This window comes from Acanthaster planci, linkage group LG08 (assembly GCF_054643075.1).
Source record: "Acanthaster planci isolate LZ-2023a linkage group LG08, COTS_SCS, whole genome shotgun sequence".
In the NCBI taxonomy this organism is placed as follows: domain Eukaryota; kingdom Metazoa; phylum Echinodermata; class Asteroidea; order Valvatida; family Acanthasteridae; genus Acanthaster; species Acanthaster planci.
The window spans coordinates 17,965,421-17,992,132 of record NC_141784.1 but is presented as its reverse complement, the minus strand read 5'-3'; the positions used below and the strand labels follow the sequence as shown (position 1 = coordinate 17,992,132).

General features: G+C 42.5%; 1 protein-coding gene across 3 annotated transcripts; it reads right to left on the bottom strand.

Moving 5' to 3' along the window:
* Window positions 1–11: 11 nt before the first annotated feature.
* On the bottom strand, window positions 12–26,681 carry aco1 (aconitase 1). Of its 3 annotated transcripts, none has more exons than XM_022244795.2 (19): window positions 26,543–26,681; window positions 23,813–23,908; window positions 22,446–22,614; window positions 20,007–20,144; window positions 18,014–18,163; window positions 13,670–13,739; window positions 13,302–13,485; window positions 12,174–12,313; window positions 11,460–11,631; window positions 10,655–10,755; window positions 9,676–9,952; window positions 8,860–8,995; window positions 8,070–8,154; window positions 7,586–7,742; window positions 6,795–6,919; window positions 5,742–5,846; window positions 4,792–5,205; window positions 4,128–4,313; window positions 12–3,691 (listed from the first exon to the last, which is right to left on the bottom strand). In XM_022244795.2, exons 1-19 carry the CDS (start codon window positions 26,559–26,561, stop codon window positions 3,575–3,577), a joined length of 2,841 nt encoding a protein of 946 aa, XP_022100487.2. In that variant the 5' UTR covers window positions 26,562–26,681; the 3' UTR covers window positions 12–3,574. The 3 variants fall into 3 exon arrangements, with proteins under 3 accessions (XP_022100487.2, XP_022100488.2, XP_022100490.2); XM_022244796.2 differs by lacking the exon at window positions 26,543–26,681 and adding an exon at window positions 26,194–26,342; XM_022244798.2 differs by lacking the exon at window positions 18,014–18,163.
* Between the last annotated feature and the right edge of the window lie 31 nt (window positions 26,682–26,712).

Below are 26,712 nucleotides of genomic sequence, written 5' to 3'. Positions count from 1 at the left end.
AAAGAAAAGAGTAAGTGCAGACAGAGGTTATAATTTCTCTTGGGAACTGAATTGTGTTACCAATTTACAACGTTGCAATATTTAACATCTGCATGTATTTGTGTGGATCTTTCGTCGTCTCCTCCAGTAACTATTTGACCCAACAAAAATATTAATCGCGCATAAAATGACAACAATTAAACAAAAATAACATTTCAATATTCCTGAAGTAAAATGATAAAATTCCCATTTCCTTGGCTGAAAAAAAAAGCAACACAAAATCAGTGACTGGATATACACATCCAAGAATCTGTACCTTCGAATGGAAGCTAAGTTCTCTTGGACAAATTCTACAAACTGATGTAAGGGCAGTATTTTCCTCTTTAAGGAATGGAAACAAAGTTCCAGATGATCTTTTAAAGTCTGGTTGGCATTTTCATTCCTCTAATCTCTCTTGTTTTTTTTCCCTGAAAAAATGTGCCCCATTCTCAATCTAGACACTGTACCGGAAGCATTCAACAGTTCCAAGTCTTGCGTGCCATCCTACAAAGGGTCCATTCACATTTCTACTGCCATCTTTTTTTTCTGGTAACGTGTACATACTTCATAATTCTTCACTTCACCAAATGACAAATTTTACCAAATGATGCACAATACCACGAGATCAGTTTTCCCAAATATCACCGTGGATCTCAATTCGAGGTCGCAGTGCGGTTGTCACCACGTGCATTCAAAGTTACATATATAGCACCATCTTCGCAATTAGGTTTGAACACTTCACTGGGAATAATCAGAGTTGATCTAGTTCTTTGCAAACTGTGAGTAGACAGGGACCTAGACTTCATGAGAAACAGGGAAAATTAAGAATTTCTCACTTTGTTGACTTGGTACTCGTGTTCTCAGTCCGGCTAACACTGCAGTCTTCAATACAGCACTGTAAAAACCACTTTTACACAAACGAAGTTATTCAGAAATGAGAATCACAAGTATTTTTGGATGAACATATGGATTTTCCAGATGGGGCAAGCAGAAACAATTCTGAACTTGTGCATCAAAAACCTTGGTCTCGGAACATTTTCATTCCCAAGTTTCAACGACCAGGAACTGAGATGCGTCCTTGACCCAGTTGTCCGATCAGTTAAAATCAGTCAAATGACCCCTATGTGTCTGTGTGCTGGGGCAAAATCAAGTGGAAGGAATTTTCGACTTGTCTGCGACTGTTGTAGCAAAGGAGGGTAATCATGATTTGGTCCAGCAGTTGTTTTTTTCTTTTGGACGTAATGAAAGAAAAATTACTGAATCAAATCATTTTCCGTCTGTGTCAAATAAACTTCATTTCTACATTACTCTTGACATGTCTATTTCAAATACCGGGGTCCAATCTCACAGTGCTGCTTAACGGTCAGTGTGACAGATACTTTGAGACCCGACCTGAACCAAGAGAGGGCGCAAATTTCCCAGCAACAGATGTTCCCTTGGTCGGAACTGCACTTTGCTGGTTCATAAACGACTATGCGATGCATGCGTTAGGGTTGCACGGCTACCAGCAAAATATAAACTCCTGACCAACATGGCTCTTTTCAACCAATGAGGCGGCACTGCTGCTCAAAGCGAATAGCAGACAATCAGGGTAAGCACCAATTCACAACTTGGGTAAGCTAACACTTGCATGTGTGTGGAGATTTCTGTTGCCATGCCACCAATTTAAGCAATTTTTTCCTCGGTGGTTAAGTTTGCTATTGCTCTGCTTACCACTTTGACAGTCTCTGTGAAACAGATAAAGGCCTTGTTAATAGTACAAAAATCAGCTTATGAGCAGTACCATGAAATTTGGCCTGGCAGCATTGCTCAAAATTGGAACTTATCTGTACACACATAAAGGCTAAATGAGATGTCCTTCATAATTACTCTGGAATTAAATACAGCGCTCTAAATTTTGGCAATTTGGGGCACTGTTAAACAGAGTGTACTGACCATCAATGAGCGAAGTATACAGTTAACTATAATACATACTGGATAACACACGCTGAGGACATCAACATGAAAACATCGTTTTCTGGCATTATATAAAAGATCTGTGCAAGAATTGGGAAATCGTAAAAGTTTACGGCAAAATTAAGTCTTCCAAATTTTCCTCAAAAAATATTCCTCAGCCAAAACGAAACAATGCAAAAAAGAATACAAAAAACATCGCCCATCCAAAATATAAACCCTTGAAAGATAATTTGATCAGGTAATGTGATGGAGGGTGACTTACGTCCTTCAGTTGTTGAAATGATTCTCCACGATCCTCCAAAATTTTGTAGGAGATTTTTGATGATTTAGCATGATCATGGCTGATCAAAAAAATTTTTTTCCATGGTTGGTCAACTTGCAAACAAGCCAGAACAGTAACAAGCTTGACACTGTTAGTCAGTGGTCACCATTTTCTTTCCAAAGGAGAAAAAATCTGACTGACCACGTCAGAAAGCACACGTTGGGGAAAAAACCCCAATTTTATGAAGCAGCTTTCAATATGTACTGGCAGCCCATGGTTTACTTTGAAGCAAGAAACAAAGTTACCAGCTCAAGGAATCTATCATATTGATTGCTTCTCACTGGTTCCCTGCATCATTTAAATAGCCAATGAAATCAGCAGCATTGTCCAGCTAGCTCAGGCCTTGCCTGAATAATCTGGCTGTGGCTACAAATAACACATGAGCCATGAGACACCACCAACCAGTGGCTATCTGCAGATCCCATAGACATGTGCATGATTGCTAGCCGCAGCCACGTAATTTAGATGCTTCCTCAGTGACATCAATCTCGGTGAAATGGTACTGAAATTTTGGAATTAGACCCACAGGTTTATTTTTTCCCTTTTGATTTTGATGTCAGATGAACGGATTGATTTGGGGCAGACAGCATTATGCCGACAAAGCTTTCATGGAAGAAATTTCTGTACAGAGTTCATGAGTTGGTTTGCTCACACACTTTTTTAAATGCTCGACAATTTTCTCCTCGTTTGTTCTCAATGAATTTCAAGTCTTGCCCAAAAGTGAAGCTTCTCTTAAATAAAGCCTAAATGGGTTACAATTTTAATTGTGCGTTAGTTTATAGTTATGGCAAAAGTAATCATGTATGGCTCTATCTTTGAATCTGACAATGGCCTGTCAATTTTCCAATGCTTTTTTTTAAAAGTAGTTATGGAGTGTAAATTTGAACAAGGCATATACATTTGCCCCGAGCGCACAAATTTGAACACCCATGTATGAAAATTAGGTTTTTCTTGTACATTTAGACGTAACTTGCAAGATCTGATTACACCTGTTCAGATAGGTCAGCATAACATCCTTGTTACTGAAGTTAGAAATCTGAATTTTGAATTCCATTCCCGACAATGCTGCTGTGCTTCACATCGACATTGTGGCCAAAGTCTGAAATTATGCAATCTCAAAAAAGAAAGAAAGGGGGAACCACTTTCATTCAGAATGCCCATAATCGATGCACGGTGTGAAATCGAAGCAACCACATATCAATCTTACTTAAGTTACTGTTATAGGTCATAGGTCATCAGCCGCATGATTTTTGAAATTTTTCTTCAAGAAGACTTGATTCATTTGGCCAGTTTCTGTCGGATCATGTAGTTGAGGATTCCGCCGTGGCGGAAATATGTCAGCTCCACGTCGGTGTCAAAGCGGATGATGGCCTCGAAAGAACGACCGTCACTTGTCTGTAAAAATGACCCAAATAACAACATTAACACTGAAAAACATATGACAGAAAAATACATTCAAACTGCAAGCGGTTGGTGACAGCGGTCGAAAATAAATAGACCAACGTGATGACCAGTGGTAGAAGTCATCACTTATGGTGGAAGGCATGGTTCAACCATAGTGAGCTTCCGACATCAATGAGCTTCAGACATCTCTTCGACTAATAGGGTGTTTATTCTAAAATGCACATGCGCCTCAGACGACGAATGCATGAAGTACGCAGTTGAGTGTGGTGCTAACACAGTAACTCCCATCTCCTTAGAACAGGAATGTTTCGCCTATGATTTCTTTGTTCACCTGTATAAACTCACTGTCAAACTATGAAAGTATAGGTAAACTGCACAAAACACACTCCCGAAGCCTGACTAGGGAAACTGTTCTGTTGAATGGTACCTTGATGGTAGTCTTCTGTCCAGGCTGCAAGTCCTCCGGTACGTCGATGGAATACTTCTCTTTACCTGTCAGGCCCAGGGAGTCAGCACTTTCACCGGGCAGGTACTGAAGCGGAATGATGCCCATGCCCACCAGGTTGCTGCGATGGATGCGCTCGTAGCTCTCCGCTATCACGGCGCGCACACCCTGAGGTTTTGAGCAACGAAACATGCGTAATACTGTGAATTGTGCCGCTAAATGCGGAACGGATCTGCTTCACTTTGCACTGATTCTTGCAAGCTGGCAAGAACGATCAGAAAAAGAAGTCTTGAGGATTACTGTTTCTTGAATTACTGATTACTTTTCTTGAAGACAGAAACAGCAGCCACGAAATTGACATTTTTGTCACAGTAGAATGACCTGACAGTTCATGGAACAGATACTGAACAAGTACAAAATAAATCCTAACTGCCTGGAAGTTTTTGCTCAAACCTTCTAGAATCACCCCAAATCCTCTACAGTTCAGGAACACAATGGCACTTCAGTTTTCCAGAACATCTAGCCACGTTAAGAAAAGCCACTAAGATTTACTGCCTCCAATACTGAAACATTCTCCTCCAGCATCTGGTGAATTTTAGAGGATTTGGAAAGGTCTGAAGATGATGAATCTTAAGACTGGACTTACCAGCATCCATGGTCCCTTCGCAGCCCAGTCGCGCGACGATCCTGACCCATAGTCCTTTCCGGACAGGATAATCAAGGTGTGGCCCTCTCGCTGGTACCGCTCGGCCGCATCGAAGATATCCATGCTGTCGCCTGAAGGGATGTGAACAGTCTTGGGGCCCGGCTTTCCCACGAACTTGTTAACCAGGCGGATGTTGGCGAAGGTGCCACGGGCCATGACTGCGTCATTGCCCCGCCGGCTGCCGTAAGAGTTGAACTCGCGAGGTGTCAGGCCGCGCGAGGCCAGGTAGCGGGCCGCCGCGCTACTGCGTGCGATGCTGCCAGCTGGCGAGATGTGGTCCGTGGTGACTGAGTCGCCTAAGTTGAGGAGGACACTCGCGTCCTTGATTCCGGTGATTGGTGGCACTTCTTTCTCCTTGGAGATGAAACAATCCATTGAAATTAAGAAAGGGGCTTGTAAAATGGTAATGTCAGTTTTTCTCTGTGACGACTGGTTTGAATCCCTCCAAGATCACACAATGTTTTTAAAAACTGTCGGCGGGTTGATTCAAAAGCTGGCATTTCACAGCTCAAGGACTGGACTTTTCAGTCCACACTGATTGCTACAGTATGGCCAAAGGGAAAACGATATTCAGCTCAACTTGTTTTCATGCAGATTGGTTTATGTTACGGCAATACCAACAAGATCTCAGCACTTGTTTTCATTGAAAAGCGAAACGAGGTGATATTTCATACATCACAGCATGACACATGCATAAAATCTATACACAGATCAAAAGAATGAAAACAGATCAATTCAGAAAGGGAAAAAAAAAATCTTTTTGGTTCAATTCCATTCTAAACACCTGTCCATCGGCTTCAAATCTGCCAACCATGCCACAGCACAAGTATGCTAGTATGGAAACAAAGATATCACAGGCAAATGGAGAATTCCCTTGCAACGCAACTTACCATGGTCTCAAAGAACGGTGGTGACTGGATGTAAGTGGACTGGGGGTCCCAGGGATACAGCATGCTTTCTGGGGCATCCAGGCTGTTCCAACGCTCGTTACCCTTCTGCAAGAGCAGCAAAAAATGGTCTCAATGGAGAGATGACGAGCCCACACTAGAAATATCAAATTAGGGTAATTACCAGTGTTGTAGATGAGACTTGTCACAAGACCAGTCACTGGAGCAGTCTCAAGGCCATCCCTCAAGCAATAGGTTGAATGATGAGAAATGAGTGCCATTGCTGCAGTTTTTTGAATAGCTTCCGATTTGAATTCAGAACTGGAGATCTTGTGTTGGTCTTGTGACCAATCTGTGGGGTCTCGTGATGGTCTTGTGACCAATCTGTTGGGTCTTGTGTTGGTCTTGTGACCAATCTTTGGGGTCTCGTGATGGTCTTGTGACCAATCTGTGGGGTCTTGTGATGGTCTTGTGACCAATGTGTGGGGTCTTGTGATGGTCTTGTGACCAATGTGTGGGGTCTTGTGATGGTCTTGTGACCAATCTGTGGGGTCTTGTGATGGTCTTGTGACCAATCTGTGGGGTCTTGTGATGGTCTTAAGGGGTCTGGATTACACCACTGGTAATACCAACCACGTTACCTCTCATCCCTACACAGATATCTGTAGATTTCACAATGGCACATTGAGGCTAGGATCCCATAAACATGCTGGTTTGCACAAGTGAACAGCCCTGTGCATGTCTGACCGTTTTGCGACTGAATGTGCACAAATTCATGGTGTACACATGGGAGCAGAGCATGCTTTTCATACACGTTGGAAACAGTGCTTTAATGTCTGTCCCTGGTTTGGAACCTTTTTTAAAGCTGAGAACAAGGACTTTAATTTCTATTTTGACTTGACTGCAAACCCTGCGACACAGTCAAGCTCAGTTTGCCAAACTTCCCACAATTCCATCTGCTCGACCAGTGGCCAAGAGAAGCGAGGGCATGCAAGCGCTGCAGTATTCAAGACAAGACAGGATGACATGAAGTCAGCCAGCATCAGCCCTACTCACAGCAATCTTGGCGTAGACCTCTTTGAACATGCCCGGGATGACGTACTGCCTCTCCACTTCGTGTATCTCGCTACGGCTGGGCCAGATGTCCCGCAGGAAGACCTCCGTACCGTCTGGCGAATTGCCTAAAAGATGGTCCCAGACAAAAATCCAGTCAGAATAAGGGCTAGTTGGATGAATGTGCGACACAGTTTGTACGGGGGTTGACAAACAAACAGACCTGGAACACTTATGGCAATTTCAAATAAACAACCGTTACTGAGTCGGCCACAACAAGAATGACGCGCAACTGGTGTCAAATGAACCCAACCAATATTCCCATTTCACTATTAGCGTTTCCTTTCCGCAAAGGTTGCACTTAAAGCCCATGGGTGTGTACGATCAAAGCCTTTGCAGCTGTTTAGTTTTTTGCTGAGCACTCTGTACATGGAAAAATCATCAATCAAGTTCATTTGTAATAAAAGTATGCCGCAGACAATCAGAACTAAATCTGGGAGTAAGTTGCCATAGAATTAATGAATAACCTCAATGTAACAGTAGACAAAGGGGTGGTTTCGATTAAGATTTTGGCCTATAAAGTAGAGATATGAATGGTGTCTAAACTTTACAGCTCATTGCCAGCGAAACGTAAAAGAAGTCCTGCACAGAATTTAAGTACAACTCATGGCAACCTTGGCTTATGCCAAGCCTTATCATTCCTGCATTTCGAACTCAAATCCCAAAATATGCCAATAGCTATAGCACACTGAGCTTGTCAATTTCAAAGCTCTTGGTCATGCTCCCCTACTTACCCAGTGGAGTGGTCTCAAAGTCAATGCGGACAGTGCCGGCCAGGGCATAGGCTATCACCAGCAGAGGGGAGGCCAGGTAGTTGGCCCTGGTGAGGGGGTGGATCCGACCCTCAAAATTGCGATTGCCGGACAGAACGCCACAGGCCACGAGGTCACCCTGCAAAAGCGAACGTTGCAGGTTGATGAGATCAGAATTCAATTCCTCCTTTGCATGATTGTGAAGGAGAAAAGTGGCACAGATGACAGTTTTTACTCATCTTAATCTTAAATGGAAAAAAAAAATCCATGGACGCATGGTTGTGTACTCCTTAAGTTTCTTAGCATTCAGAATTCTTCCGAATTCTGTGAAATCAACCACTTGGCAGGTAGCAAATCTCACACTTCTCGAAATCTTGCTCCCTTTTGAGGGGCATTTAGCTCTACTTTCTCCAATCCCACAAAATCCTCTGAAACCTGTGAATTGTGAAGGGTTGGGATGGCTCACCTTTTCGATGGCTTTAGACACCGGCTCTGGCAGTGGGCCGCTGTTACCAATACATGTCATGCAGCCGTAGCCCACGATATCAAACCTGGAAGAAACAAGCCATGACACATCAAAACAACCAACCAGGAACTGTCCAGCACTGTGTTTGGCACTTGACAGAAGACTCTCCTGACACAAAGAGCCTTGCAGTCTGTTTGCAATGGGAAAGACAAGTTTGCGTTGGTGCTGGGAGCCGTCAGTTTTGAAAAGGAAATTGTCCCGTTGAATATTGTGAGGGAATGAATGCAGAGACAGGTGCCCAATTTTAAGAAGCCGTTTCAGAACAAAGAACAGCAAATCCCAGCAACAGGCAAAAACCACCCGAGAGAACTAATTATGACTGTTAACGAGATAATGGGCTTGTCGGTGTTTTGCTTTGCCCAGGAAAAATTTTCTACGCTCTGGAAGTTTGTGCTTTTCCCATGCGCACTGGAATTGTTGGGACGGGCCTACTTGTGCTGTTAAGCAGAAATAGCTGTGTTAGGCGTTCAGCATATTACCACAGCCTACAGAAATTTCCAATATACACGCGTGGAAATAATTTCAGCCGTAGCATTCTATTTCAGACAAACGTATCAAACAAAATACACTCCATACTATGGGCATTGCTGACTCAGTCTATGAACTGTGATTTTAGTGGAAACTGAGTGGGCACGCTTGGCAGCAGCATGCCGATGACATCCTGCCAACATCGCTTCCGGGTGGCACGTTACTGCGCACTTTCAAACATGGGGGAACTGTTCTTCCTTACCCTAGTTTCTCTAGGTAGGGTATAACCCCGCTCTCCTGGAGGTAGTACGTAACCACGCCGCTGCCCGGACTCAAGCTGGTCTTGATGTAGGGGGCTACCGTTAGGCCAGCCGCCACAGCTTTCTTGGCGAGCAGTCCTGCACAAACGAGAGGACAGGGTCAGACCATTGGAAGGTTTTTGCAAGCCCAACGGTGAGCGATCTGAGGGCTTTTCAAGAACTGTCATTTTTCTTTTTGAGTAAAGTGGTTCTGAGAAGAATCTGTTTGCTTGACAGTCCAAAAATACCAGGCTGTTTTTCGCGAGGACATCCTCGGTCAGGCTAAGAGCAAAACTTCTCCAACAACGGTAAAAACGCAATGCTGAGAAATAGACCACTGCTTGGCACCACTAGCTTATGCACAAGGGTATGCTTAGATGCTCGCGGGTGGATAGCATCAGTGTTTTAGTCAAGTCCGTAGCAAGTCCCATCACAGATCAAGTCACAATTCATTTCATGAGACCAGGGACAAGAAACAGGTTGAACAGTGACAGACGGATTCGTTTGTCACGGTTCATTTGAATAGCTTGTGACTTGGTTTAAGACTGGATGACTTGTGATGGCCTTGCGATGGCCTTCACTCCAACACTGAAAAGTAACTGTGGACCAGTTATGTGTTCTTCACATTCTCTCAATGTTATGTTGCACAGTATTCTGTGATAGCAATCAGGACAGATCCTGTGGAGTGAAGCTGAAGCATTTGTAGTTCAGAGAACGTCCAACGAAAACCTCCTTTTCCGAACGACAACATTTCACTGCTAAGACAGTCTTCAACTGACCTGCTCCCAGCATGACCGACGGATTGCTGGTGTTGGTGCAGCTGGTAACTGCGGCGATGACCACCGAACCATGTGTCAGCTGGTACTCCGCCCCATCCATCTGAAATGGCACAGTGGTTCCTTGCAGCTCCTTAGCGATGCCGAAGCCCTTGAAGCCTGCCTTGGTGTCCAGGCAGCTCTGGAAGTCCGCCATCATCTCCGTCACCAGGATCCTGTCATGGGGCCGCTTGGGCCCACTGAGGCAGGACCGCACCGTGCTCAGGTCGAGCTCAACCACCTTGGGATTAAAAAAAAAAAGTCAAAGAACTATTAAGTAGAAACATTTCCTGAGCAAGCAAGGCATCTGCTCAGCAGGGGGTAGGTTACCAGCCAAAATACCTTGCATTGGGCATTTCTTGCGACTGGTTACCGGCTCATTGAAGCTTCGTGCATAGATTTGCTTACCAGTTCCGTTAAGCCAGTTCTCGAAATTGAACCCAGCCGAGGCTTATTCCGTACAGCTAGTAACCCCGCAAAAAGGGCACCAGCTGAAAAGGTTGGGGTGTGCACATCACCTTGCTAGTTCTCAAGCGACCTTCCCTCGCCTGAGAATTTCCTCAGCAAAAACCTCTGTTCATCTGCTCCCCTCATCAAGGAAAAGTTAACTCAGATGTAGGATGTGCAAGTTTTTCTCTGTATTTTTTTTCCCCAGTGGGTTAAAATTCCGAGTTCAAGTACTTTGAAGACTAAAAAATCATACACAGTTTTTCCTAATCTTAAGATGATATCGGGCAATATTTCATGTAAGTATCTCTATCTTTCAGTGCTTGAACGCAGATTTAATACCGAGGATTGAGGCTCTGACTGAGCCCTTCAAATGAGGCTGGGTGCTACAAAATTTTCAACTGGCTCTCTGTGGTTTAAACGTGTACTCCAGAAACCAGGAAAAGATGGGACTACACAACACTGTCACTTGAAAAACTGTGTTGAGCAAACTGACCTCTGAGAATACAGGGTCTTGGTCTGGGTTGGTGTAGTCTCTGAACATGTGATTGGCTTTACAGTAGGCTTCGATGAAGGCGATCTGCGTCTCATCACGACCTGGCAAAGAGAACGGCAGATTGGGATGAGAAACACGATTCGTCTCAATGACCTGCTGTTAAGCACCGTCCGGCACATTTCAGGCGAGAGGGCGGAATGTTCAAAGGGATGAAATGCATTCCACATGAACAAGAATGTTCCAAATGGAGTGAAATGTTCCACACGATACGGAAATCTCCTCCATGGAATAGGAAAGGTGCTGACAAATACCAATGCTCAGCACGGGACAGCAACGTTTCAACTGGGACAGGAATATTCCAAAGAGATCCAGAATAGTCCATGTGAGATGGGAATGCTGTACATGAAATATGCACGTTTCAACCTGGAGTGGAGTGGGTCCAACATTTCAGACTGTACCTCACACTGATATGCAGTGTTACATAATGGAGTAAGCGGGATTTCTTAGTGTTCGGTTTAGACAGGGCACGGGTTCGCAGCTGTCACGACAAATCTAGTCAAGCAGGCCATGTTTGGGGACAACCAATAGTCAGATCAGATCTCACTGGATCAATTTTTTTCCCTAATGATCTTTACTGACGACACAAACAGAACAAAGAAAAAAGTGGGCTGAAAACAAAGTATTTTCTTGTTGACATGACAGTCAGTCAGCAAGGAGGAGTGGGGGATAGGGGACATTAGGATATGGGTAAGGATGGGGTGGCGTTTTGAAGACTTGCAAAAGAGTAACTTCTCAGGCCTCGTACCCGTTTGCCTGAGGTAGGTGATACTGCTGTTGTCCACCGGGAAAAATCCAATGGTAGCACCATATTCCGGGCACATGTTGGCGATGGTGGCGCGGTCCGCTATGGACAGCTGGGCCACGCCTGGACCGAAGAACTCCACAAACTTGCCCACGACACCAACTTGGCGCAAGTGCTGAAAACAAGAAATTTTTTAGGACATATAAATGAGAGATATTTCAAGGCGCACTGCAGCTGGCCGTAGACGTTTTACCAATCCTACCAATTGAAGTGATTAAGCATAAAAGTACAACAGCAAAAAACTGCTTAAAATTTAGTTTCTTCCAAAGAGAATCTTTAAAAGTAAAATACCTCGCCTAAGGAAACAACACAAACCCCACACTGGCCAATTTCATGGCACTGCTTGAGCAAGTTAAAGCCTTCTTCCAGCTTTAGAGATAAAAAGTGTTGACCCTTCACAGCGGACACTTGAAAATGCAAGTGGACACCGACATTTCTACTGCTGTTTCATTAATTTTGCAAAAATTCTGCTCTTCATGTAAGCATACCCTGAGCAAAAATTGCTGCTTACAGCCTTGGAGGCAATCTGTGTTATAAGAAAATCTTGCCCTTAGAAGTACCCACAAAACATGGCCCAGTTGCAATTTAACCTTGCTGAATGCTGACGAGGTCACGCGTGCTGTATTAACTCAAGCTAACAAGCCACGGCCGACCCACCTTGGTAATGGTCAGCACGACGTCCGTCGATGTGGCCAACGAATCCATTTCACCGGTCAGTTTGTACCCAACGACCTTGGGGAGAACCATGCTGATGCACTGATTCAGCATAACTGCTTCCGCTTCGATGCCCCCGACCCCTGCAGAAAAAAGGAGAGACCAAAATACTGTGTATCGACTGGAGCAGCGGTAAGTATGTAAATTGCAGTAGTAGACGATTCTGGCACACTGCTCCTAGCAGAATCTTTCTGAAAGGTCAAGAAAAGACATGAAACGAGTGAGAGAGACTTGCGGAGACTAAAAGTTGGACCTTTCAAACTTTTCTAACAGAAACAAATCATTAATCTTACGACAGCTTGAAAACAGTAAGTCCTTTATGACTTGAGACTCTTCTCAGAGTTTGAAGAGAAACTTACATGTACTTCGTCATTTCCTGTTACAGAAGCATTTTTTTTTTTTTACCCGATGGAGATCTAGCATTATTTTGCATTACTTCCTTACTTCAGAATCTTCCACAACTTAGCTTATGGATGGCATTTTTTTGAACAAGCCTTTGCCAGGCTCCATCATAAATATGAATAATGGCGTGCAACATGGCACAAAACTTTCCAAAGACAAGTCTGTTTCCTTAATTATGGTGCTATCTCAATGGTAACTTGCCAGGATTGTTCAAAATCCATCGTGATATTTACAATGATTTTTTAAGATACAAGAATGTCGAGTCTTGCCAATGTATATGTAAATTTACCCTGGGCATGAGTAATTCTGAACTTTGAGCAACAAAGATCAAGCCACAGTTTTCCACACTAGTTGAAATCTGGAATTAGGAAAATTTATTTATGTACTTATTGGTGAGCTAATCATCTCTGGTCGCTGCTGAGATACAAAGGGTGCCTCTATGATGATGTTGAGCCAAAGGTAAATTAAGGTACCTCAGGCAGCACAGCTACAAATAAAACCAGAGAATGCTGAGAAAAACACTTGCGGCGCAGGGGAGAACCAACTGATGATTCTACTCAAAAAAATGGCCCTGGTTGGGAATCTGACCCAAGACCACGGTGGCAAGAGGCTAGCACTCTTAAGCACTGGCCACCTGTGCCACCCATTGGACATTTGTCAAACACTCACCCCATCCCACAATGCCCAGGCCGTTGATCATGGTGGTGTGGGAGTCTGTCCCCACGAGGCTATCGGGGTACAGCAGGCCATTCTTGTTAAAGATGACACGGGCGAGGTATTCAAGGTTGACCTGGTGGACTATTCCCGACCCAGGGGGAACAATCAGCATGTTCTCCAGTGCTTTTGCACCCCACTGGAAATCAAACAGCATAATAGGTCTCTGGGTGATGAACGTGAGTACTGAGACAACAAATCTACCTCCATGGAGCTCACAAACATTCAACACTAGGGAGACTATCCATAAGTTTTGAACACTTGCTTCATATCCTTTGAGCTTTCCCCTAAAAGAAAACTGGTTAGTTAGAATTTAATCCCACCTTAAGAAACAGGAATCTCTCTTTGTTTCTCTGGAACTCAATTTCTTGGTTTTTCCTGAGTGCATCGGAGCTGTTCAAGAAAAGAGAATCAAAGTCAAACCAATTCAACAAACGATTTTACACTCTGACCCTTGACCACAGAACCAGACTTTGTCCCTTTCACACAAATGTTGTTCCATTTTTGAAGATGCCCAACTCAGAAACCCCCAAAGAAGCGATTAGTTAAGAGAGTTAAGAAAAAGAAGAAAAGGCCACACTGAAACACCAAGATTAAGCTGGGTGAAGGGTGAGTGTGACTATTGATATAAAAAAATCACAGTCTACCACAGAGGTAGTCAAATTCATCATAAGTCCTTCCACGAGACCAGTCATGAGTAACACGACGAACAATGACCGAATGTTTGGCATGGTAGCCATGGCTGTCACCTGACTTGCACTGGCTAATTAATCCCCAGCATGCCTGGTGGTTGAGTGGTGAGATGTCTGCACTACCAAGCAGGTGATAGTGGGTTTGAGTAAGTTTACATTTTCACAAGCCTTCAGAACACACCGAATCTACAGTGCAAATAAATATACAATACCAGAGGGCAAAAACACCCAAGATAAAATGAACATCTCCCCAACACAAAAGATTTCATCTTATAAAGGAATGGTTTTTCCCACAGTTTATTTGAATAGCTTGCAAGTGGCTTAGCTTTGGATGACCTGTGATGAATTGGCAGGGACTTTTGATGAACCCGACTGCAGCTCTATGGTCTGATCGTACAGGGTTCCTAGCCTTTCATGAGTTTTCCCTGTTAAATTTTACAAAATTCCAAGATAATTGCTTCCAGTTTGGCACATCTATAAAGACACCATAACCAGTCATCCGGTGGATATGCTGTTTGGACATGAGGCAAAAAGTAACAGACTGACCACTCTCTCGTGGGCCAACTTCCTTCCCATTGACATTTACTCGTTTTGAGGCATTTTTCTCACATTTCCCAACTTTTCCCTGACTGGAAGAAGGGAAACTCATTTTCCAAGTCTTCCCTGATTTCCAGGGTGACTAGGAACCCTGATGTGACACATCACACAATACCACACATTAATAACACCCTAGGTTTTCCTTTATCTTTCAGAATCCACCAGGCTTTGGCAGAATTTGCAAAATTAAGAAAGGTAATGCCCCAATCACTGTTACTTTACATGGGGCTCAATGTCCCCCAAATGCCCACAATGTGCCACTGGTGTCCTGAACCGTTGAAAAAAGTTACCGGTAGGCTTCACGTTAACAAACTTGAGAATACCAACTTTTACCCCAAACTCAGTGAGCTCGAAAGTAAGTGGCTGGACATTAGTAGAGTGCCAATTTACATCTGTAACAAAAGAACACGTCCCCTCCACTTTTTTTCACAAATGAAATGTTGTAAGGCAGTACCTGGCAGCTAAACAGGCACCTGGCAGAGTATTTCCGCCAAGTACCAGTGAATATTGTGGTCCTCTGTACTATCCAATAAACTGGATAATGAGTCAGCACTGGTTCCCTGGTTTCAGCTGATCATTACAGATAATACACCTATACATTTTAGATACATGTACTTGTACTTGAAAGGAGAGTCTTGAGAATTTCTATCACCAGCGTGGTTCAACATTTACAAACTCAGAATCTCAATTCAAGGAGCCTAGACAGCACAAGTTGTCCTGTGCAGAAGTGTCTACTCTTTGTACAAGCTGGAGCAGAATGACCAACAGAGGGCCACAACGCACAGAGATTGAACAATGCAAAGATAAGGTTTTCTATTTTTAACACCAATCATAAAACAAGGTCAACGACAGATAGTTTCTAGGAGACAAAAGATATTTGAAGACAACAAATACAGAAATGGGTCTTTTGAACATCAGTAGATGTCATGAACAACCTTTTTTCTCTTCTCTTGCATAATACTGCCTGATGATGCTGCCAACTTTTTTGAAATGGGAGCGTTGAAAACCAATTTACTTCCCTCTCAAGGAAACAAAACACAGTACGTGCATGAAACACTTTGGCTGTTATTGAGCAGCGCAAACGTGACAGAAAGTTACGTGCATTTGCTAAAAGTTTTGTAATTCTATTTCAAGAAGGTCAGGCAGTATTTTTTCTTTTTCAGCAACATCCTGCCAAAAATAGAAATTAGTACAGGTGCATGAACGATAAAATCCATCAATACAAACACATAGTACGCTGAACAAACACCAGCATGCCTTGATTAAATACAACTGAAACTTTGCTACCATCGAAAAGGTACAAAAGTCAGCGCTGAGTCATTGGTGCTTTCAAGAAAAACACAGATCGTGCAATGTCTGATTTCGACAACAATTCCAATGACAAATGGAGAATGTATGAGGACAATGTATTGAATTATTGATATCTACAAATACTTACTATAAGAGACAAGACAGGGCACTCCATTTTAAAAAACTCAAACAGTAACAATGTGATGATACAGTATGTTCCACCTAAATTTGAATTTGAAATACTGAAAATGGGTAACTTTCTCGACACAGTTTTAAGGAAGTGACTCAAATTGGGTAGAAAATCTCTCATTTTGCAAAAGTACAGGAGAGCATGGGAACTTTATATTCTAATGAAAAATAAACAAAAACCCAACAGTCTAAACAGGTATAGACAAAAATGTACAATCAGTGCTTTGAATACCAGGTACCTGTCTGAACAGGTATCCGGTATCTCTCTGTAAAGAATTGGCTATCCACAAAATAGACATGAATACTTAGGAGCACAAGATTTTTGCAAGAAAACACCAAGTCAAACCTACTGGTGAGAATGCAATATTGACTGTCTAATGGCAAGCTCTGCATGTACTGTACATGAGTAATCAGCACTGATGGCAATACAGTGGAACGCTGCTGTAATGAACGTAACAGGGTCCACAGACCGGTAAACTGTTCAGTATCACAGCAGTGTTCGTTATAGCGGCGTTCCACTGGGAAAAGATCACTGGTGTAAATTTAGCATGGTCACCAACAACAGAGTACCGAAGTGTGACGTCACTGTGAACCAGACAGTGCAGTGCAAACGAATAGAGTACGCACGCGTGTTTGTTCACGCGCTGTTTCTCGAGCTAATGCCTTTTACACACTAATTGTGCGCATGACGTAATCACTTCGGTACTCTATGAACTACCTCATTTGACAAATGGCAGTTACTTGTACACGTGTTTGTAACTTTAATGCAGCATCAATTGGATAAAAAAAGAACGTTAAGACCACTACAATGTAAGCGCAAAGACTATGAACAACTAAAACAAGAGCATTCAGCAGAATACCAGCAAGTGTTTCCACAGGAAAATGGCAAAGCAATAAAATGACAGGATCAACATTGGGCAGACAGTGGTAAACAGCATTCAAATAATTATGGAAGGCAAGGGAACAAAATTATACCATGTTCAAGCCCTGTGTGGGTGTCTGGGCATCGTTTGGGCAACCCGTAATCCATTCTGGACACCTTGTTTCATTCCACAATAAGCAGGTGCAGAAGAGCACACCACTTTGCCGCCCTATTTTCCACTTCCAGGCAAGTTTACCGGTAGAGAACCCACTTTCGAATGCTGGCCAAAATCCTAATTCCAAGCACAATGCCTCTGCAGTTCAAGTGAAGGGGGGGGGCACACCTCATACCCTTGTTTCATTCTTCTCTACCTCCATGTACATGTACGTGTACAATCTCTATGGGTTTTAGCTGACAGAGGCAAGCATCACTTGATTGATGCAGGAGGGATGGAAACTGTTTGCGACCATGCACCGATACCAATAGAGCACGCACTTCCTTATGACTGACTTCATTACAATACCACTGGTACATGTACATGCTTATGCTTTGCTTTGTTACTATTTACATGGAGTGGTAATGAGAAATGACTGAACACTTCAGATCCTGTGATACACAAATTGAAAGTCACAGATCTGACTTGCTCTGACTACAGGAACAAAAACATTGCAAACTATGCCGTACGAAACAAAGTGGAGGGGAAGGAAACGAGAGGGATGCAGCAAGCTTGCTTTTGGGGAGAGATTTTTTCAAAAAGGTCACAGATTCTGTTCACAAATGCAGTGAAGCAAAATTGTAAGGTGGAAAAAAAAAACCTGTAAATGGAACAAGTGCACACAAGCAAAGTGCAAAGCAGTGGCAAGAGACGAAAATAAAGATCAAAGGAAAGTCAGCGAGCTAATTAAAAGAGATAATTAAAAGAACAAAAACTAACACCTGGCAAATTTTTTTCTTCCCTCCTGAAGCCATGGCATTTAGTGCTACTGACAAAAAGAAAAACCAGAAAATGTGGACCAAAAAAGAGATTCCCGACTAACCCATCTGTGGACATGTGGTGAAAGGGACAAGTCTGGTCCTGAAGGGGTAGGCGAAAGCCAGACTCAACGGGTCCGCATAGCTTGCAGGCGCTGGCCCCCTGCTGTGCCCCTCCGCCGGGATTAGGGGTGCGGGGGACTATGGGACATGGCCTGCGAGTTGATAAAGAAACAGGAAAGGTTACAGACGGGAACAGACAAAGGGAGGGGGAGGGGAGGAACTGGTGGTGGTGTGATAAGATCTGAACAATGGCAGGGCAAGAATCTTTTGTCACAACCGGAACGTAAGGATTTCAGGAGTAGAAACATACAAAAAGGGGGAAGACAAAAGGTAGGCAGTAATTGTTCCCAAAGTATCAAAGGATTTTTCATGCACAGAGCATTTACAATGTATTACCATTTGAAAGACTGTCTGCAACGAAAGTATTCAATTCGATTTGCCAATTGTTCCCCGAGCGTACATTAACCCCACTTCAGTCAAAAGAATCCCAGACAGTAAAAAAAAAAAATTCCATTTACTTTCCCCTGCCACAATTTGCACGCAGGCTCGGCGTAAACAGTCAGATTAAAACTCTGGTTAGCCCTGTGACCAGCCGCAGTCTGTTGCTGTAGGCAGCTGGTAGACACGCAGCTGGCTTATCAATCATCCACAGTCCAAGCACAGCTACAATGTACATCAAGGTACCTAAGCAGTCAAAGCCAGCCATTTCTGTGTTGCCAATACCCCTAACGTACAGTGCATGTACAAGTGTGCAGTACACGTGTACCGTAGGCGGGGGGGACTCTAAACCATAACCCACAATTACTTCACCGAGATGGATTTGGAGGACAACTGTGCCCAGAATGGGTGTTGGTACGCAGGGTTAATTGAATTAGTCTGCAGTGCACCTGTTTCACTATTTCATTTTGTATGATAGCATTATAAAAACATACAAGTATGTTCCTGTTCATCTTACGATGCCAACCTTAGTTTTTTTCTGAATATGCTGATGGTTGTTGCTAGGAATTTAAAGCCTCAAGTGTTCAAGCTCATTCACTGTTCCATCTTGTATATTTCAAGCACATGCCCATACATTACTGTACATCTTTCAATGGTATGTTTTGCAAAACTTATATACATGTGTCACATGCAAAGTTGCTCAGATTTCATTATTCTATCAAATGCTGCCATTGACATTTTTACACACTGTGATCTTCATCGATCTGCAAAGTGTGGCTTTCATGGAGAAAAAAACATCAACGCGCTTCATTGCAACCTTAGAAAGGAATAATGCTTATTTTGGAAGATAATGATGTGTGGCGCAGGATTCACAAAGCCCGAGGGTAACTTTCAGTGCAAATGGAAGTGCCTGGGGGAAAAAAGGGAAAAAGAAAATCCCTACAGTATGGAAAACCTTCAAACTGCGCAGTAAATGAAGTGAGCATCAAACAAGTCAGTTATTTTACATTATTGACAAAAGAGCTATTAATATTAATTATTAATGAGAGGCTGATATTCTGAAAAAACTTCAATAGAGGTTAGGAACTTCTTTTGCATCTCTGTAGTTGAAATCTTAACCCTTAACCCCCCATGGGTTGCTGGCTCTAACCTTCCCCATTCACACAAAGTTAAACACCCATATGGGACTGTGCACAGAGGCTGTTGGACTTTGTTTTTCTGAGGCATGCCAAACCCAATGCAAAAGCCAGCTGTTCTGGGCCTACCAGACCTATCCCCACAGAATTAAACACTTTATTACTGTTTAATTCTGTGTGGTTGGGGAAGGTTAGGGTTAATTGGGCAGGGTCCTGACTGGCAACCTTTAAATAATGGACAAAGATTCAGGCAAGTTACAACAACTTGTTTTCCAGCAAAATGCTCAAGCATATAAGGCAACATTGGCCACCTTGACGTTTGCTATTTTGCAAAAACAGTATCAGCCTAAACAGCCTGGTGCGGGGTTATGACACATTTCTATTTTGGGGGACAAAGTCCCAAAAGTTGACCATCACAAACCTCCTGGACACATCAACTTGCACGGAGTGGTCAATCACCAGGTCGGCCGGGCAGACTGGGTTGATGGTCCGAGGGTCACCTCCTAGACGCTTGACGGCGTCGCGCATGGCCGCAAAGTCCACCACTGCTGGCACACCCCTGTTGGCAAAACAAGGGACACGGGGATGCCACAATTCAGTAAACATTCATGTTTGAATTTCTGATACGAGAGTTTGCTCTTCACTGATGTAAAGTAACAATGCGAGCACTGTCTGACCGGTGCTTTGAAACAACGTTTAACCAGACCCAACATAAAATTGCCATCTGGTAAACCCATGCTACCAACTCTACCGCATCACTTTCACAACACTCTCTCCCCTTCACCATTTAAACATTTCTTCTGAAAGTTCACTGACACCTGACCAATAGAAAAAAAGACCACTGTTACTTGAAAACAGCATGTGCTGCATGTAAGGTCCCCCCCCACTGCATGCACTCTGCTGTATCATTAACATGTTGACAGTTGACGAGTATACAGGGGTGAGATTGACCAATTGATAAAAATGGCTGAAAACAGCTGAAAAAAAAAGGCGTAAAGAAGCTGAACTGTGAAAATCTCCTATACTTTTGTACACAGCTAGTGAGGAAAAAAAAGCTGAAATCCAGAACGAAATAAAATGCTGAAATCAGCTAAAAAGTTGAGATATCTCATCCCTGGAGTATACTCGTAGTCACAGGTGTACGGGTATACCCATAGGAAATAAAAGGCCATTGTGATGTAAATTGGATACACTGGCATCACCCAAGAACAAAACAAATATGCTGCTGGCAATGTTACCAACATACATCCATAAAATGCTAAAGTTCAAACAGACACCTGAAAGGTACTCATTAAATATGCATGAAATATACAATGCTTGGCAAATGGGAACGCCCAGTGACCTTATTGAGGCAGTCAATGTGTTAAATGGCTGATAAAGCTATAAACGGCCCTACAGCTTAACAGCTCACTCAAGTACTGTTGTCTTTCCATTTTTCTCCTTGCTTGACGCTACATGCATAAGTTCCAGTTGCAGTGCCAAGTCCCACAAATTGTCTGAGCATGGCACAGGTTCAGTCGTCCGTAAAAGCAATTTGTGGTGTGCATTAATGGGGCAGGGCAGGTACTAGGTGCATTGTGGGAAATAAACAGTGGTACATGTACTTGGGTAACGACAAAACTCCAAAAAAAATGAAGGATGACCGGGAAACCCATTTCAAATTGGTCTCAATATCGTTGCCCAAAACCAAGACTGAACAAAAACAGAAAAAAACCTGCCCCTTTATCAGCATATCACTGAAGAATTTGTTTCTACATTCTGATCAAACAATGGTGAGGGATCACAGGCTTTTGCCCGCTTATTTTGCCAGATTTTAAGATCACAAATTTGGCAAGCTGCAGATCTAATTAAACTTTGACTGTAACTGATCCATTCCAGCTGAAGTATTCAATTTTTTTTATATTTCGACATCAAGTACCAGCAGCTTTTTGGCACTTCCTGTTGTTGATAGCGAGGGCCATTTATCTGTGACTAAGCAGACGAAATACATTTTCAGTTTCTACTGCAATGGGCAGCCAATTTCCAAAAGGGCATAAGGCTTGTGTTGAGTCCTTGAGCATATTTAAAGTGCTGTGAATAATTCAGCCTTTGAAAAGAACTTCCCTTTAAAGAGAACGGTGCAGCTTTCGGAGACTATTACAATGCAACAAAAGAAAAAAAGGTCATTTGTAGGGCATTATGCATTTGTCGTATTCAAAGCTTTTCATAGTGGTATGGACAACATCTTTACACTGTGACAGTAAAAAGTACATCTCCTTAGTGACACGGCGTTGAGCCTGGTAGACCCTGTGGTAGGCATGCTTTCACAGCATTTCAGACAGTGGGCCTACTAGTATATTCTGGGGAATACAATTCATTCACATATTGTCCAATAATATTGAAAGACTGTTTGAAATTCTGAGTGACTCGGTTGAAATATGGATCTATTAATGCTTTTTTTGCGGGGGGCACATACAGCATAACGCACAGTGTATGATCTTTAAGTATCTCTTGATTTGCACATTCATTAAGGCCTGAAATTGACACAGATGTTAGGCAAAATAGCGAGCAAGTATGGATTTAAAAGATTTTCCCCAAAGGACACGTAATTTGTCCACAATGTAATGTGGAAGTTGTCACAGTTCCTGACGGCCGACTCTGAATAAAAACGTCTTGTCAGTGCAGACAATAAAAGAAATTGGAATTTCTAACACTGACAGTCCTCAAGCCTTTGCGTGTTGGAAGATTGAGGGATGTCAGATTATACGTAACTGAAAGTTATTTGGAAGTTGAAGGGTCTGACAATTCAATCCTAGCTGAATCTCTCTAAAAGGGCAAGACCAACCAACCGGCGACGGGTGTAGGGCCCTTGCAAACTCACGTGAAGTCTTGTAAGATGACCCGGGACGGCTTGAAGGGCACCTCCACATTCTTGGCCTGGTTCTCCTGCCAGTTCAGGATGCTCTCCACGTCCTTTTCCTTGATGTAGAAGTTGTCACAGTTCCTGACGGCCGACTCCAGGAGGACGCGGATGGAGAAGGGCAGGCGGTCTGCAACATGGAGAAAGAAACACGGACATACATGTAAACAGGATGAAACTGCGACAATGACCAAGCTATAACTGCTGTTAGCATGTTGATTTGTTGTATGTTTGATGTTGTATTTTATTATTGATGGCTTTTCAATTTTTGGTTGGATTTTTAAAATGTATTTTAATGTACTATGACAGAAACTATATAGAGCAACTGACTAGGTGCTTATAAATGATTATGAAGATGAACTGGAGCGGGATTTGAACCTGTGACCTCTGGAACACCTTAACAGTGCTCTACCAACTAAGCTATCCAGCCCTACATTGGTGGCTCTTCCCATTTGTCCATATCTCTGTTTGGGGGACGCTAGCCAGAAGCCATTAAACATAAAACACCATGTAGCCAGGGATCACACCCCAATAACACGATACAACCTGGGAAGTGGTGAACAGGGATCACTCGAAGGATACAGCTTTTTGAACATATTATGAAAGAAACTACATAGGGAAACTGACTGGGTGCTTATAAATAATTGTAAAGATGTAATTTAATGTACTAATACTCAAGTTAATTTTCTCACCAACTGGGACCGTAATGGAAATAAGTTACTTTAACTTTTTTGCGATATCCCTACTATTTCCACTTTTGAGAATTGTTGAGTTTGCTTTTCTTTAATTTTTATTTTTGTAATAATATTTTGTAAAAATATTGATCAGATCAGATCAGATCAGATCAGATCAAATCAAATCAAAAGCAAATACAACACCTGGCAGCATACCACATAAATCTGCTTTGGAAATGGCTACCTTTATTGAACATTATGGTGAAGTGTTTGCAACTGCCAAATATAAACACATTTAGAACTGTGATCACACATCACACAAAGTAATTTAAAAAGAGCATATCTGAAAGAAACATAATTTTGTGGTTTATTGCTAGGAATACATGTACCAGTGTGTATCTGCTGTCTATGAGGTTAAATCACACCACCTTGAAACACTTTAGAATGCTTTTATTTCGATACTTTTAGCCTCCAAATATTCAATTGCAATAATCAATACATGTACTTGAATACACAATAATCGATTGCGCGTCTGAGTATTCCATGCAGCCCTATCCTGGCCACAGCCTGTTGATAGGGAAAACGGCCTACATGTACATATATGCTCTACAGCCTTCTGTAGGTCACAATGCAAGGTGACTGCTCAGGGCTTACCGTATCTCTCATCCTGTAAGGCCAAGAGATTGAAGTACTGTAAGTCCTCATCTCCCACACGGATGCTTTCTTTCAGCCTGGAGTACATGCAGGTTGCTGTCAAACGACAAGACGGAGGGGAACAAAAACAAATAAGCGTCTGGTAAAGACGAATCCAGAAACTTCCCACCGGACATTCTCGATGGCTTCCCTTTACAGTGGAAAGCACTGTGTTGGATTTTGAGCCGAGCGACTGCCAGAGAACAGTGGCTCTGTCCGATACATGTATTTATTGCACTTCTCGCTACCAAAGGGGATCACCACTGCAAGTACATGTACATGTACAAGTATGTAGTTAACCAACTATGCCATGGTCAGTAGACTCCTCTTACATGTATCTGTATAAGTTCGGCGAGAACACACACATGTAATAACAAAATAATTTCTCGAGGCATTTCTTCCTGAAGAGACGAAATCAGTGCCAAAAAAGTAAGAGTAGTGTGAAATTAACGTGTCAAAAATAAGGTAAAAAGGCTGGTGAAGGTAATGGTTCAGATGAAACTATCTGTGATCAGTTTTGTAGCCCTAACAGCCCTGAATCCTCCAATTGTAATATGATTTTGCACACACCATAAGGAGTTAGGGTTAATCTTCAAGTTGCTGTTGCAGAGGACAGCAGAATGTTAACATTTAAACATGAACCGATCACTAATCATGAAGGGTCCACACAATACAAATGACTGATGATAACAAATGCACCTATATTTTTAATTAATGCTACTTTCAATTTCATTGTTCCATTTTTAAAAGGTACGTGGGCGTCTTTTTTTTCTATTTTTAATGTGGATTTACATGACCAAAACTTTGATGTCATCCTGGGAAGAACACCCCAATGTTAACTTGCACTGATTTAAACACAAAACCTGCTGGAGTTTGTGATATTTTTGCTGTCATAAATTTCCTTTTTTCAGGCAATAAGGGCAATCAGCCAAACCAACAATCCTTTCTCAGAGATGTTTTCAATGAGACAATTTTTGGTTCAAAACTGGAACAGAATTAAAATATGTACTGAACAGAGTCTCTCTAGACAGGTAATTCGACATCACTCTAACAACTCTCATTTTGTCCATGAAATTGTTGACAATTAAAAACCTTCAACGAAGTCCACTTCTGAATACTCTCAACCACAGAAAGATGTCAAATAATCTTCAATATACTAAAGAAAAGCATAAAGGTACCAAAAACGGTGTCTAGGACAAAAATCATACCATGCCTGGGCCTTTGTGTGTTATTATTTTTGTCCTCAGGTTTGAAAATGAGAATATGAAACAGTGCTTAAGAAGATTACGTATTTGGCCCTGACAAAGAAAACAAAATGTTGTTTGTCATGCTGGGATAAAAAAGCGAAAACCCCAAATTTAATTACAACTGCTCAGTCATGGTATCTTGACCACATAACTACATGTTTCTGTTTATAGGCAACAAAACAGGACAAAATTGCCAGCATTATTGTTTTCCACCGCAAGTAGGAAAATGAAGTGTATATTTCACCATTATTTGGTCACACTTTTACTTATAACTGAAATGAGACAAAGTACATGTTACTAATCCATCCTCATTTACCAAGTTACTGCTTGGATGATCAGTCTTTTTCTAATAAGAGTTCCATACACGTACATGGACACCACAAATTCTCACTGCAGTGGTTCATTACTTGCCATCAGAGGGTGATAAAAGTACTGCTTCAAAAGTCAAATTTAGCAGGGAAAATATTGAAGCATTTCCGAAGAGAACACTCGATATTTTTTAGACCAGGGATTACTAAGATCTTACAATCTGTCACAAGCCATGTCCAAAGCGGGCTTGCAAAGCTACAACTAGATCTGTCGTTATCGTGTCTTTCCGATGGAATGAAGGCCTAGACCTAGCCCTAGGCAACAGATTCGGATGCAGCCACAGCTATGCAGCGCAAGCACAATATGATAAACAAAACGGCTTCAACGGTGCGATCATCGTCAGGTGGAAATGAGAGATTGGTGAGTAAAAATGTCAAATCTTTCAGTAAATACTCGGTCTCATAGTCTGAAACTCCTATGCAAGCATTTTTAAGAGGTAGGCCTACAGGCACTTCACAGTTGTTCTCACTCACGGAAAAAGTAGATTGAATAGCGGAGTTTGCTTTAGGCCTACCGGCTCTTCAGAAGTTCAGTGAGACTTCACAGCAAAAAGTGGATTAAAAAAAAGGCCTAGGCCTAAGACCTAGCGATAACATCCGGTGAAAATAACAACCCGAGTCTAACTTAAGTTAGGCATAAGACACTGACATGAAAGAGTAGCGACTTAGCGTGCTTAGGCCTAACGTTAGTATGGTTAGCTAGCGTTCTTGAAGTAACTTTCAACACCTAATCCAAGCCGTTTAGTCAGCCTTCATCCAACAACTTGAACTAGCCCCGCCCAGCGCTTTCATCCGGTACCTCCAAGCTGGCCTAGCCTTCCGGTAGTGCGTGAACAGAGATAGTTGTCCCTACCGCATGATATGACTCGACGAAAAACACAAAGCGACAAACTAGCCTATCGCGTATCGGCAAGATCGGTACCGGCAAAAAGTCAAACGGAACGATAATCGGCCAGCACACAGTGAACGAGGACAAAACTTCACACAAAAAATCAAATGTTTCTAAAGTTACCAAGAGCAAAAGGAGAAAAATTAAGCGAGATATATTTCATCGGTAACTGAAAAGGGACAATTACCTGCACTATCCGACGCCATCGTCAGTTCTAATTTTGTCACGTACGTACGTCCGTTCGTAACGTATTGCGTCACGTAACTTTATCAATCAACTACTTAGACTGGTTCCGCTCCACAAAGCATTCACCGGTACATCTGTTCTCCGTCTCATATTTTTTGTTTGAAGGGCGCC

Bases quoted from the DNA above. Each gene is read 5' to 3' on its own strand.
- aco1 (XM_022244795.2), bottom strand. The intron at 13,486-13,669 runs GTGGGATTAAAT...TTTGATTTCCAG, and splicing joins AGAGATTCCTGTTTCTTAAG to TGGGGTGCAAAAGCACTGGA. The intron at 8,155-8,859 runs GTAAGGAAGAAC...TGTTTCTTCCAG, and splicing joins CCCTACCTAGAGAAACTAGG to GTTTGATATCGTGGGCTACG.